The 15344-nt window shown below is 35.0% G+C and overlaps 1 protein-coding gene across 1 annotated transcript; it reads left to right on the top strand.

The window, feature by feature from the left end:
- The first annotated feature begins 234 nt into the window (after window positions 1-234).
- LOC145255835 (uncharacterized) lies at window positions 235-3275 on the top strand. The gene has a single exon (XM_080114557.1). It carries the CDS (start codon window positions 1943-1945, stop codon window positions 2966-2968), a length of 1026 nt encoding a protein of 341 aa, XP_079970683.1. The 5' UTR covers window positions 235-1942; the 3' UTR covers window positions 2969-3275.
- Window positions 3276-15344: the final 12069 nt, after the last annotated feature.

Below are 15344 nucleotides of genomic sequence, written 5' to 3'. Positions count from 1 at the left end.
ATTTTTTCCTAGATAGATAGATAGATAGATAGATAGATAGATAGATAGATAGATAGATCGGCATATGGTTCATTTATGAACACAAGTCAACCAAACATGATGTACAGGATATGCGATGCGATCACCTATCCCTCAGAAAGTAGGGAGAATGGCCATTATGCTAAAAATATTCCGACGAGAAATCAATAAATTCATTGATGACGTCATACTCTTGACGTCATATAGAGAAAGAAGAATGAAAATAGCGTTCGCTGTCTTAGAACATCTTTGTTTACAGCAATATCGACCAGCGGCAACATTCGCAAGCGCGGAGAAGGAATGCTTCATTACAAGGGAGTGGAGTGACCACCGTATGCAGAGAAGACCTGATAATCGTCACTCAGCACCTGATTCTTGATTGCCGGAGTGTTGCGCGTCGGCTGGATTGCAACTTATAAATACAACTAACCGAGTTAAAAGTGGTCTTCGAGCACATGGTTTGCGTAGCCGAAGATCTTCATTCCTGATTATTACGACCCCAAAAGCAGAAAAACGGACGTAGCATAAGCAGCGCTACACGGTCCTAAAGCCTACCTATGTAAGGAGGTCGGCGGCATAAAGCAATTTTTTCTAGAACTAAAAAGGAGTAAGAAAGAAAGAAAGAAAAAAGAGCTCGTGAAAGAGATAAATATGATATTGTGTGAAGTACTAAATAGTAGAAAAATTGAATAATAATAAACTTTGAAAGTGTTTCGGGTTTTGTTAACATTCACGCACCTGTTCGGTTTTTTTTTGATCGCTACTAAGTGTTCCCTGACAAATGCAACCAAATACGGACCAGATTTGACAGTTTTGCCGCAGTATCAACTAGATTCATCTAATTTTTAGCATTGTCTTTAGTTATCGGTTAAGCATGTGCCGAGCGTTAAAACTAAGCGAAATCGTTTATAATAGCAATCATAAACACGGGTAAAAAAAAAGAGAGAAATGAACAAGAAAGAATATTCTAGGAATAAGGAAACAAAAATAAAACTTTTAGACGATTTGTAACGAGTTAATAAAAGAAAAAAACAAATAAACAAACAAACAAAAAACGCCACTTCAAGGTCAAAGCTAGCAACCGATAAATGTTGGATGCCCGATTCCGACCCAGGTAACAGTAATTCTTCGCACTTTGTGAGAAACATCGCTCATATTACTGGTTACATCGACTGAGCGTTGCATTGATGTTCTTATCCAAATTTAATTATTTTTACATTGAAATTGGAAACAAACAACGACGACGAAAACAAAAACAACAACAACAACAACAGAAACAACAACAACAAAAACAACAACAACAACAACAACAACAACAACAACAAACAACCGAATCTACAAACGAATACAACAAAAAAAACTTCCCCAAATAACGGATCTTACACCTCTCCTCCTCAAAAACGGGTCGCATAAAAAAACAAGCAAACAAAACTAAAAAAAAAAAAAAAACACGGATTATACAAACAAATAAAAAAACACGGATTTTACAAAAAAACAAAAACAAAAAGAAACACGGATCTTACAAACAAAAATTAACAAACAGAACTAAAAAAAAAAGATCTTCAAAACAGACAAACAAACAAACAAACTAAAAACCACAGATTTAAAAATAAATAAAAGAAAAAAAAAACGCATCTTACAAACAAACGAAAATCAAAAAAGCATCTTACAAACAAACAGAACTAAAAACCACGGACCTTACAAGCAAAAAAAAAAAAAAAAAAAAGAAAAAAAAGAGATCTTACAAATAAACAAATAATAATAATAATAATAATAATAATAATAATAATAATAATAATAATAATAATAATAATAATAATAATAATAATAATAAATAAACAAAAAACACGGTCTTTATTCTTATTTGATAATCCGGCAAAACGAAAATATACCGCACGAATATATTATAATCGGAAAATCTATTATGGACATCACAAATTCAAATTATACTTCAGAAGTAAACACTCTCAACGAAACTACCCTATATCTTCGTATACCGGCTTTAGTATTTTTGGCAATTACTATAGTTATAGGGGCATTGGGTCATTCAGCTATTATTTACATCTACGGCTTTCGTATGAAACGAACAAACGTCTTCCTTTTCATCAACTTACTCTCCCTTTCGGATCTCACTAGCTGCACGATCGTGGTCCCTCTGGAAATTTACCGGATTCGGATGTTCTATGCGTACCACGATGTTTCCGTCTGCAAGTTAGAAACATACATCCTTTTCGCCTGCTACATCAATTCGACCACCCTGCTTCTGATCATATCGATTGAGCGTTACATGCGGGTTTGCCGCAGCACATCACGGCAAATGGAGTTCAACGTTGCCAGGAAGATCGGCGTGGTCTGCGCTATGCTCGGAGGGCTCCTCGCGATTCCATCGTGGATTTGGACGACACCGAGGCCTTTTCTCATCGACAACTACATCATCACTTACAGATGCTCGCCCTATCTCGATATGCACGTTTACAAGTACGCGATCGTTGTCTTCGGTGTTTCGTTCGTCATTTGGGCAATAATGCTGGTTCTGTACATTAAGATATTGAGGACCATTAAAAGGCAGGCACATTGGCATGTCAAAGCAAGCGTTGGCCTGCGGAAGCGTTCGTCCATGAAGTTAGAAATTGACCAAAAACTTAGCAGAACTAATCGTACAATCATCTGCATCACCGCGGTCTTCATTTTTACGTGCACGTTCTATTTCTGCTTTATCTTGGTAAATATGATTTCAAAAGACGAAATGTCTACGCACAAAATACACTACCTCCTCTTCCTATTGAACGAGACATGGGTAATCAATGTCATGTTCAATCCGTTTGTATTCGGATTCATGAACATGGACTTTCGGATGGAACTTTTTAAAATATTAGGAATAAAATACAGCGATCCAGACAATGAAATGCCCGACGCAAGCTCCATTTCCATCAATAAGAATTTGTCGTGAAAATTAAACAGACTGACGTCTGAAAATAAACCATTCTATCTGTTTCTGAACGTGAACTCTTATTAAATTCAGCATCACTTATCTTGATCTTTGGTTATTTTTAACCATTGGTTACTGGTCATTTGTTTTTAACCATTGGTTGTTGCTAATTTATTTAAAACCTTTATTTGCTTTATTATTTAACTTCGGGCAGTGAGTTATTTTAACTGAAACCTCAGATCACTGGTTCATATTTGTTTATGGTTGAGCCGATAAATGCATGCAGAAAATAAATGTATTTAAATCAAATAAAGTGTCCAAGTTTCAAGCAATGTGCTACATACTGGTCTATATAAAGAAGCGAGTCGTCTACATGTTCATGTAATTATGTGTATCGTTAGCACTGTCAGAAGCCGCCATTAAAAATGCGTGATAAGAATTTGAATAGTTCAACTTACTATCTTTCGAAGCTTATAACTACTTGAAAAATGTAATTCAAATCCTAATTTTTTTCAATTAAAGGAGCAAAGACCACATTAAAAAACAGGTTTAATATCAAATTATGCAATACTTGATTTGTTTAAAAATCAGTTTTCTTTAAAAAAGATTTAAAGAAAATCAATGAAATTTTATTCGATTATAAAAATATATATATATAAATTCCAAAAAATCACTTACCTATAAAAAATACTATTCAATATGTAATTCCATTACTCATTGTTAAGAATTTATCTATACTTATATTCCATACCCTTTTTAAATAAAATACTTTTTTAAATAAGGATTCCAAAATACCGCGAACTCAGATGTTTTTCACTAGTTGTATCAGAATTTGGGGGGAATTTTTACACCCCTAACCCTAACCCTAACACAAAACTGCGAATTAAATATAAAAAAAAACTCGTAATTTCTCTTTTTAAAGTGGGTTGTTTATTTTCTTTGTGGAATATACTTCCAAAATAAACTATTAAAGTTGTTTGTAAACACTGTTTTTTTTTTTTAAATAAAAAAATAATATTTCTATTATTTTTTTAACAACTTTTATAGTTTATTTTGGAAGTATATTCCATAAAGAAAATAAACAACCCACTTTTAAAAGAGAATTTACGAGTTCTTTTTAATATTTTATCTGCAGTTTTGTGTTAGGGGTGTCAAAAATTCTCCCCAAATTCTGATACACCTAGTGTATCGTCTATAGAATTCGTTTCGTTATAATATTTTACTTTGGTTAGTATTAAGAGATCAAGGGAGCTAACTCCTCCTGCGGCTAACACTACGATTTGAATTTATATTCGAGGGCTCTTTTAAGAATAGACGCTGTTCCGTTTATGGCTGCTATCTGTATTTCTTGCCAACTTGGTCTTCCCCGGAATGTTTTCAAGTATTCTTAAAACTTTTTTTTTCATTAGGCCAGTTGCTCCTATCATAACCGGTATAATGTTTATTTCTTTAAGACACCATGTCGTTTTTAGATCATTTTTTAGGTCCTGATAATTTGTCATCTTTCCCCGTTCAGCTCTACTTAGACTATAGACATTTGGGACACTGACATCGATAATAAGTGCAGTTCTTTCAGGCTTATTCCATATCATACTGTCTAGTTTAATGGCCCTGTCTTTTATGAATCTATCCACCTGTATGTTTACGCCATAGACCACTGTTACTTTTCCGTTTGATGTTATCTGTGATGGTGCATGATCCCAGATGTTTAACGATCTTCCAAACTCCATCTCTCCACAGATTTTCCAGTGGAGATATTTACATACTTTATTGTGGAAAGCGTAAAGGCCATCGACCAAAAAGGTTTGACATCCAGACATTAAGTGGTGCGGGCTCTCAATCGCTGAGTGGCAGAATCTGCGAGGTCATTTGTTTGTGGGCCAGTCATTTTTTTTTTATCTATTTGTGAGTTAGCCCTTATTTGAGCTGCTACAATGAGTCTTTCCTCATCAAATGGCATTCTCCTTTGGGGAGAGCTGGGGGCTTTCTACATTAATGAACCTTGTGCCTGTGAGGTGCAGATGTGTTAAGCAGGTGTTTCTGATTTTGAAAATATTCTGGTATGACTCAAGCCAAGAATGATAGTTTGTTTATAATATTGAACGAAGGCGAGAAACACCCGTCTAGCTGAAACCACTGTCAATAATTTTCCCCACTCTTTATCTGTACCTAAATCCAAACGTAGATTCCATGAGCAGAGCTTCTTTCTCAGAAGTGCACGACTGTGGAACTCTCTTCCGTTTGCTTGTTTCCTACCTGACTACAACTTGGACGTCTTCAAGTTCAACATAAACAAATTCCTGACAAACCGCCCCCTTAAGTAAGACACTCTATCAAATCTAAAATACTAACGACTACTACAATACTATCTCATTGATTACTGTACACGCAATAACTCATATCCCTGAGTGGCCTACGGGCCTTGATAAGTGGTGACCCCATGTAAAAAAAAGGCAAAACGATATAAGACCTTAGAATTTGAAAGGTCAAACTCGAAAGAACTCATGAATACAAAAACAAAACAATGTTTAAACGTTGTGTATGAATGTCCCACTCTCTCTTTCTCTTCCTCTCTCTCTCTCTCTCTCTCTATTTCTCTCTTTCCCCTCATCTCTCTTTCAATGAAAAAAGAAAGAATTAAACATAATTCGATTGTTTTAAAACAGTCGAAGCTTGCGCCCGTACGCGCGGGATATAGTAGTTTGGTGTGCATGCAATGGGTCGACTGAATATGCTTCCTACTTGTTAAATGTTAAATAAATTATATATATATATATTTTTTTTAAATATATTTTAGTCATCAACATACAGTCCTGTTTCGTTGTTTCACAACTCATCAGTGCCGCTAGACTAACACCTATCCCAAGCCGAGGATCGAACCTAGAACCGTCGTGATGACAGTCGGCAGTTCTACCCCCTGACTACGGAAGCGGTGGCCGCAATTAATCTGTCCGAATGTCTATTTGAATAAACATCCGTCCGCCACTCGTAAAGTGCTCAAACGTTGTTTGTAAACAAACCGCGAACTTCGCATTTTTTCAGCTAAATTAAGTAGCGAGTAAGATTATTTACGATAGTGCTCAACCCAAGAGGGGGGCTTTATAAAATATATTTTAGTCATCGACATACAGTCCTGTTTCGTTGTTTTACAACTCATCAGTGCCGCCATATTTTTTTTTATATAAAAATGCATTTGTCCGCAGTTTCTATACAAGCGTTAGTTTCCAGTATGCGGTCCCTGTCGACGATGGCGACGCTGCCTGTACGACACAATGAAGACAAGAAACGACCCATACCAGCTACTTATAGCCGACGACATATCGACCCGTTGTGTTGATTTTTTCACGTGCCTACCGTTGGATATCGTGTCTACCACCCGGGGAGCTAATTGCGTTCTCAGTACGTTCTTCAATCAAGTAACCCCCCCCGGGAAACGGTAGTGCCATAAGAATATGATTTCCTTTATCCCTGCTATCTGTATGTCATGCCAGTTTGGTTTTCAAGGGATTATTTCCAAGTAATTTTTAAGATTTTTTTTTTCATTAAGCTAGTTGCTCCCACTTCAACTGTTGGTTTCCTTAAGAGATCATGTGATTTTTAAATCATTCTTTAGGTCGTGATATTTTGTTATATTTTTCGGTTCACTTCTAATAAAGCTATAGTCATTTGAGACCGTGCCATCGATAATGGGCGCAGTTCTTTCAAGCTTGTTCCATATTACAATATCTGGTTTGATGGCCTTGTTTTTATGCATCTGCCCGCCTGTATGTCTTTGTCATAGAACACGGTCACTTTTCCGTTTGATGTTATCGGTGGTGGTTCATATTCCTAGGCGTTTAACGATCTGTCACGTTGCATCTCTTCAGGGATCTTCCAATGGAGGTATTTACATACTTTGTTGAGGCGGACAATTTGCCAATAAGGTTTGGCATCCCAACATAAAGTAGCTGAGTTGCAGAATCTGCACTGGCCATTTGTTTGTAGGCCAGCCATTTTTTTAAAAAAGACATTTGTATGACCTGATCTTGACTGGCTACAATGAGTCTTTTCTCAACAAATGGAAGTCTTCTACTCTTGAGTCACAGAAGTGAGGCATCCCTGTCTATATACTTCTGTACTCCTGGTTTATCCCCCCCCCTCTCTCTCTCTCTCTCTCTCTTTGCCTGTCTAGCCGCACTGATGAGCTGTGAAACAGCGAAACAGTACTGTATGTGGATGACTATAGTGCTCCTCACCTTGAGTTGAGCATATTGAGAAGTGAAACACGAATTACCATTAGCATATAAGCGACGCTCTTTGTGTAAACAAATCGAGCGGAGGTATTTCGAACGATATCAAAACATCGTTAAACTCACTACTCGTTCAAGCAGCCGCCAATAGCGTAATGGTTAGGAGCCTTGACTGCCGTATAAACGGTCGAGTTTCAATCCTGGCTTGAGGTAGTTGCCTGTCTAGCCGCACTGATGAGCTGTGAAACAGCGAAACAGTACTGTATGTGGATGACTATATATATATATATATATATATATATATATATATATATATATATATATATATATATAGATCACTCTGACTTACGTTAAAAACATTAAATAAGAATTAATGTCTCAATTTCAAGTGTATCTCTCGCGGTTGACAGTATCCAAATGGTTCGGGTCTTTGTTAATGAAGCCAGACATAACTTCTGTTGCCAGGGTTCGAATCTCTCGACTGGCGTTAATCGTGACACCTTGCACTAGGTGTATCAGAATTTTGGGTGAATTTTTGACACACCTAACACGAAACTGCAAATAAAATATAAAAAAAACTCGTAATTTCTCCTTTTAAAGTGGGTTATTTATTTTCTTTATCGAATATACTTTCAAAATAAACTATAAAAGTTGTTTAAAAAATAATAGAAATATTATTTTTTATAAAAAAAAAGTGTTTGCAAAGTACCGGCGCACCTTTATGTAGCCATTTTTTTACGTATGAAATCAATTGAATTTTACGAATTAAGTTTTTTTCAATTTTTAAACTTAAAAAAATCGACCAAACTTTTTCTATTGGTTCAATTTTTACGATATTTTCAGGGTCAATGTGAAATTCTATGCTGTTTCCAATAAACCAAATATAATATTTTAGACGAACTATTTTTTTTAAATTGACCCCGCATTTTGTAATGTCTATTAAAATTTTTATAATTAATTTATGTACCAAAGTTTCATATATCACAAATTGAAGATAAAAGATCAATAAATAATATATTCAAATTTAAAACAAAAAAAGAAGTGTTTTTTAGAAATTGACCTGTAAAGCCCAAAGTTTAAAACCCTTTTTTTAAAAAAAATATATGTTTTTTTTTAATGAAACCTTATAATCTTCTTATATTGCACAGAAAGTTTTGTTTTATTACGAAAATTATTTCTATTTCATTCAATGTCTTTTTAGATATTAAAATAAATTCACTCCATATGTTGAAATTAAATATATTAAATCTTAAAACTCGTGTATTTCTTTGAGAAAAGAAAACAAAATTCAACTGTTTTTTTTTTTTTAAGACAAAAAATTATAAGCAAAATATGACTAGTTTTCAGGTATGGAGGCACACATTTTTGTACGCGCAAGGCTAGACGACTAACGCAAACGTGTGGTTTTTACTGTCTCTGTCCATCAAACGGCGACTTCCGGTTTTTGATGATGACGTAAAAATGCTGCGATATGGCGCTTTTTTTTTTTCAAAACAGTCGTTTAAAAAATTCTTTTATTTACAAAATAAATGGAATTTAAAATATAAATATGGATAAATTCTGAGCAATGCAGGATGGAACTAAACATTCAATAGTATTTTTTTTATAGTTAAGTGATTTTTTCGAATTTATATCGATTTTTATAACCGAAGAAAGTAAATTTGATTTATTTTCTTCAAATCTTTTTTAAAGAAAACCGATTTAAAAAATCAAATATTGCATAATTTGCTATTAAACCTGTTATTTTCTGAAAATTTGGTCTTTGCTTCTTTAATTAAAAAAAAAACATCAGGGTTTGAATTACATTTTTCAAGTAGTTATAAGCTTGTAAAAATAGAAGTTCGAATTATTCAAAATTTTTTCACGCATTCTTAAGATCGGTTTCTGACACACCTAACCCTGCCCTGATGATTCCCGTGTCTGTAGGTATTCAATAATTAATATAGTAAATGATTGATACATACATATATATATATATATATATATATATATATATATATATATATATATATATATATATATGTGTGTGTGTGTGTGTGTGTGTGTGATTTGTCTTTAATTTGCAGACGATGTCAAGCTGCATCTCTCCACAGATCTTTTTTTTTACATAGGCATCAATACTTATCAAGGCCAAGAGGAAATTCGAGGATAAGGGTTAAAGAGTATACAGTAGACATTGGACAATATAGTAATCGTTAATAATGGAAATTCGGTAAATTTTTTAACAAGTGGGACGGCTCATCAAGAACTTGTTTACGTTAGACTTGAAGACAACCATATTGTAGTCAGCTGGAAAGCAGGAAAACGGAAGACAATTCCACAGGCGTGCAGTTCTTAGAAAGAAGCTTTGTTTATGGAATCTATGTTTAGGTGTAGGGACAGATAAAGAGTGGGGTGAATTATTAATAGTGTTTTCAGCTAGATGAGTGTTTCTTGTGAAATTTTGGCGAGGGGGGACCATAGACTGAAGCTCGGTCAAACACTTTCCATGAAAATAACGATACAGAAGTGACAAACTCGCAACATCTCTTCTGTGAGATAGAGGTTGCAGGGAAAAGAAGAGGATATCTCCTACGAGACTACGAAGTCTATTTTGAACTCTATCAAGGCAGGACAAGTCCTTTCTAGTAGCTCCTGCCCAGATGTGGCAACAGTATTCCATCCTTGAACGTACCTGGCTCTTATATAGATAGAGAATTGCATCAGCAGTGAGATATCTATTGGATCGATAGAAGGATCCCACCATTTTTCCTGATTCCTGACTGCTGGAAAACCGCTTCTGTGGTACCAGTTTTCAAGAATTTTGACGAAAGAACTGATTCATTAAATTATCGCCCCATTAGCCTCCTCCCGTCTTTCGCAAAAATATTTGATTCCATAATTAACCAAGATCTAGTCCATCACCTTACAGCTGTTAAACTTCTGACCGACCATCAATATGGATTTACGCAAGCCCGTTTCACAGCAGATATCTTAACTGTAGTCTCTGAATGTATATACCATTCACTAGACAAAACAAGGGAGGGTAAAGCGGTAGCAGTATCAGAATTTTGGGGGAATTTTTGACACCCCTAACAGAAAACTGCGATTAAAATATAGAAAACTCGTAATTTCTCTTTCTAAAGTGGGTTATTTATTTTCTTTATAGAATATGCTTCCAAAATAAACTATTTAAGTTGTTTAAAAAATAATAGAAATATTATTTTTTATTGTTTAAAAAACATTGTTTACAAAGTGCGTGCGTGCGCTCTGGGGGGCCATTTTGTTACGTAATGAAATCAATTGATTTTTATGAGATGAATATTTTTCAATTTTTAAACTTTAAAAATCTATCAAAATTTTCCTATTCGTTCAATTGTTACGTTTTTTTCAGGGTGAATGTAAAATTTTATGCTCTTTCCGATAAACTAAATATAATATTTTAGACAAACGTTGTTTTATAAATTCACCCCCCCATTTTGGAATATCTATGAGAAATTTAATAATTAATTTTGCTTGAAACGTTTTATATATCACAAATTGAAGATAAAACATGAATAAATAAAATACTCAAATTTAAAACAACAAAAAATATCACTTATCTGGTAATTTACCGGTAAAGTCCAAAATTTAAATCCTTCTTTTTTCGATAACCACGTGTTATTTTTTTGTTTTTTTTTTTACGTGGAAGCTTAATTTTTGTTTAGAATGTTCCAGTAAATAATAGTCGATCAGTTTATATAATTATATTTAATTCCTGGTTTCCTTTTTTTCGATATATAAAAAAAAAGACGAATTCGGATTATGCAGATGTATAGTATAATAAAAAAATATTCAGGTATTTCTTTAAGATATTAAAAAAAGAAAAATACCATTCCACATCTGCGTCATATCGTAATTCGTGTTATTGAAAAAATGAAAACTATCAGATTTTTTCTACGATAGCGTCAAGGCACAATAATAAAAAAACCGGACAAGTTATCTCCCTTAAGTCAGGCAAAAACACCGTTTCATTATAGAAAAGTGACCCCCCACTTTGTGACCATTTGTAAAATTTTTTATCTTGGAAACTACTAGTTTCGTTTGCCGTATATATAAATGGTTATTTATGTTTACAGCGCCTCCGAAAACCTTTAAAAGTGGAAAATTTGAAGGAATATAATCCAATATCGAGATTATTAAGGTTTCTGAATTAGTGGGGTTTTTTTTACACTTATAGGCCTCCGTACATAAGTAAGAGGTAATTTTTCACTTCCGGTGTCGTTACAACTTGCTTTAAAGACACGCGTGGTCGCGATGTGTGTTGGAAAAATCCTTCCATTTAAAAATACATGGATTATAATACATAAATATGAATAAATTCTCATACAGGAAGATTAAAAGAAAGCATATCTTACTCATTAACCAGGTAAGTTCTTTATTTTGCCGTTAAAATAATTATCGTAAGATTCAAGTAATGTTATTGTTCGAATGTTAAGTGAAGAAATCGACGGAAAAATAAATAAAATTGTTTATTTCTCTATTAAAGCTTTTATGATATTAAAATTTGGTCTTTGCTCGTTTTATTGAAATAAAATTTACGGGTTTAAATTACGTTTTACTATTATTAAAATCTGAAAGAAAGATAGGTGTATATTCAAAATGGCGACTTCGCCTGCGAATGTCCCCAAAATTCTGATACTGCTAGTAAAGCGGTAGCCCTCGGTATATCTAAGGCTTTTGACAGGGTATGGCAGGATGTTTTTCTTAGGAAAATTAAATCATATGGCACCACTGGACGAATACTTAACATAATTAAATCCTACTGTAGTAAGAGAACAATCAAGGTTGTCCTCGACGGTCGAACATTTAAACAATATGATATAAATGCGGGAGTATCTCAGAGGTCTATCCTTGGACTTTTATAATATTCATAAATGACCTCCCTGATAAAATTGTCTATGAGATGAGCATATTTGCTGATGACACCACGCTCTATAACAGGCACGAGGGAAAAACAAAGACCAATAGCAATGGCCAAAAACACATTACCTGAAAGTACTTCTTTACAAACTCCTCGGGCTAACGTTCACAGGAAACATGAGTTTGAACAGATACATTGAGAGCATTGCTAGGCCTGTTGCGAAGAATGTTGACTCTCTCTACCGCGCTGGAAAGTTACTTATGTCTGAAAGTATCCTGTACCTCTACATGGGAACCATTTGCCCATGTATGGAGTATTGTTGTCACATTTGGGCTGGTGCATCTGCTACTAGTCTCTCACTCCTGGACAGGGTTCAAAAAAGAGTGGCCAAACTGATAGGCCCTGAACTGTCATCTAAGCTTCAGCCTCTGTCCCATCGACGAAATGTTGCATCCCTCTGCCTGTTCTACAAATACTTTAACGGTGAATGCTCTGAGGAACTGCAAACACTTGTACCTCCTCAACGTGACTACCCCCGACAAGCAACTAAGTCCCATCCCTACACAGTAGAGATCCTTAGATGTAAGAAAGCCTTCTACTCCAATAGTTTCTCCCTCAGAACTGCTAGACTTTGGAACTCCCTTCCGGGATTCTGCTTTCCCAACTGTACTGACATGCAGAAGTTCAAGTGTAATGTGAACAGTCATTTTACTGCTCATCTCCCTTTATAATACCCCTGCAACTTACGTCCCCGATAGTAGCCCCTTACTTCAAAGTGGCACTGTGCCTTATTTGGTGTTTAAATGGAATATATATATATATATATATATATATATATATATATATATATATATATATATATTTCCAAACGTATTTATATACGTAATTCTTAGATTCCAACTATATGCAACACTTCAAACGCATGTAATATTTCTTTAATTACTTTGCACGGCTAACGCGACACCATAATAATTTGAAAATCATACCGTAATAAGACCTACGAACTAAAACTCTCGCTCGCGGATGTCCATGCAGACCGGAGGAGGGGGGGGGGAGAGAAAAAAAGACAAGTTTTCATTGACAGGGATGTATTCATCGACTGAATTAAACAATGTAAGAGGTTTTTAAAAAATATGCGTTGTTTTGTAGCCGTCGGTAGTATCTATATACGTAATTCTTTAATTTCCAAATATATGCAACGCTTCAAACTCAGATAATATTTCTTTAATATATATTTGATACTAGCATTTCAGGCCGGGGTTGTCCGGGTGTTTGGAAGTGTATATTGAGCAAAAAAAAAAAAAAAAGGTGAATTTTTTTAAAAAATTTACCCTTATCATGATTCCTTAACATTTATTGTTTTGGGCTCAACTAAAGTTAGTAAGTTAGGTACATGTTCAAGGAATCTATATCTAAAATTTCAAGTGTTTAGACCCAAAATTCGGGGAGGAGTTTGGTAGAGTTCTCAAAGGTCAAATCGCTGAACTTTGACCCCTTAATAGCCAAATTTCTGACCGACAACAAATTACAAAAATTTTCCCAAATCAACATATCCTGTATATCAAATTTCGAGTCTGTAGACTGAAAATTGACAGAATTATTGCGTAGGGAAATGTACACACACACACACACACACACATAGGCACGTTCACTTATATATATTTAATATTTAATATATATATATATATATATATATATATATATATATATATATATAACTTATATTTTTATTTGTAATTTAACCATATGGGTCAGTGGTTACATATGAATTAATGACATAAAATTCTTATTTAGATGGCTCTTTAGGTCGACGTTAGACCTATAAAAATATTTTTTAAAGATACCACGTTATTAGAGATAAATACACAATTATTTACTCATTTTCGAAAAGTTTTTCTTTTGTTGTTTACACTTAGCGTACAATTGTTTCAGTACTTGGTGTTTGCGTCTTTGAATAAAACCATTCATTGAATTATAATTTGCACAACTTGGGCTTCATCAGTGAGTAGAAAAAAAACAACAAAATTTCAAAAGATTCCCCGCGCATGGATAGGATTTTTCTAGTTAATACAGAGGATATTCATTTTCTTTATCAACCACATAAAGTTTCATGCGGGTTTTATCTGCATTTCTTGATTGAACACACTCGCCTTGCAATGTAGTAATCACTCGAATTCTGAAGCAGTTGGTAGCCAGATTGTTTCCATCTATTGTAAATTGTTTTCTTTTTTTTCCCTATATTTCTACTTCCGGTTGTTCAGGCTTAAGTTGGTGGGAAATTATTGATAGTGGATTCAGCTAGGCAAGCGCTTTTTTCGTGAAAGTTTATCAAGGCGGACCATAGACTGGAGCTCAAACGAGCACTTGCCATGAAAATTACGATAGAGCAGAGACATGTTGGCAACGTCTCTTTTGTGGGAAAGATATTGCAGGGAATAGAAAAGGACATTCCCTACTAGGCTAATAAGCCGGTTTTGAAAGCAGGTCCCCCCTCGCCAATCTTTTACGAAAAACACCCGTCTAGCTGAAACCACAGTCAAAAATGTTCCCCATTCTTTATCTGTGCCTAAATCAAAACGTAGATTCCATGAACACAGCTTCTTTCTTAGAACAGCACGCCAGTGGAACTCTGTTCCGTTTGCCTGTTTCCCACCTGACTACAACTTGGATGTCTTCAAATCCAACATAAACAAATGCCTGATGAACAGCCGCCTTAAGTAGACACTTTATGAAATCTCAACACTAACGTACAACGTACTGTACATGCAATAACTCTGAGTGGCTTCCGGGCCTTGATAAGTGGTGACCTCCTTGTAAAAAAAAAAGAAAAAAAAAGCAGGATAGAGTGCTTCGAGCAGCTTTTGCTCTTGTCAAATCCCACTCTAGGCAACCTCCTCCAATCGCATCTGATCTTTACTTTAAGCAAATGTTTAAAGTAAACGATCAGATCCCGATCCAGAACAGATGTCCCTTCGCGGACCAACTTGAGGCGCATGATCCAAATCACCATGCGCGCTACTGCCAGGATCGCCAGGAAAACAATTCTTTCCTCCCTGGGGAGCGGCGGCTCCAAACCTCCAAAGGGAGGCGGAACCATAATTCAACAGCTGTGATTCCGTTTCCGAAGTGTCGCCATTCTTAAGGATTGCAAGTTAGCCACGCAAGAACTTGCAGGAAAAAAAAATACGTGATCTACTGTATTTGTTTCTTTTGAAAATGGGAAGTAACGCCTGGGACAATAACCGGAGACAAAAGTGTATAATACATAGTCCAGAGAGTCATGAAA

Source organism: Euprymna scolopes, chromosome 31 (genome assembly GCF_053919585.1).
Source record: "Euprymna scolopes isolate OS-2025 chromosome 31, ASM5391958v1, whole genome shotgun sequence".
NCBI lineage: Eukaryota > Metazoa > Mollusca > Cephalopoda > Sepiida > Sepiolidae > Euprymna > Euprymna scolopes.
This window is presented reverse-complemented; position numbering and strand designations above follow the sequence as displayed.

Excerpts from the sequence above, each read along its gene's own strand:
- LOC145255835 (XM_080114557.1), top strand. The coding sequence starts at position 1,943 with ATGGACATCACAAATTCAAATTATACTTCAGAAGTAAACACTCTCAAC.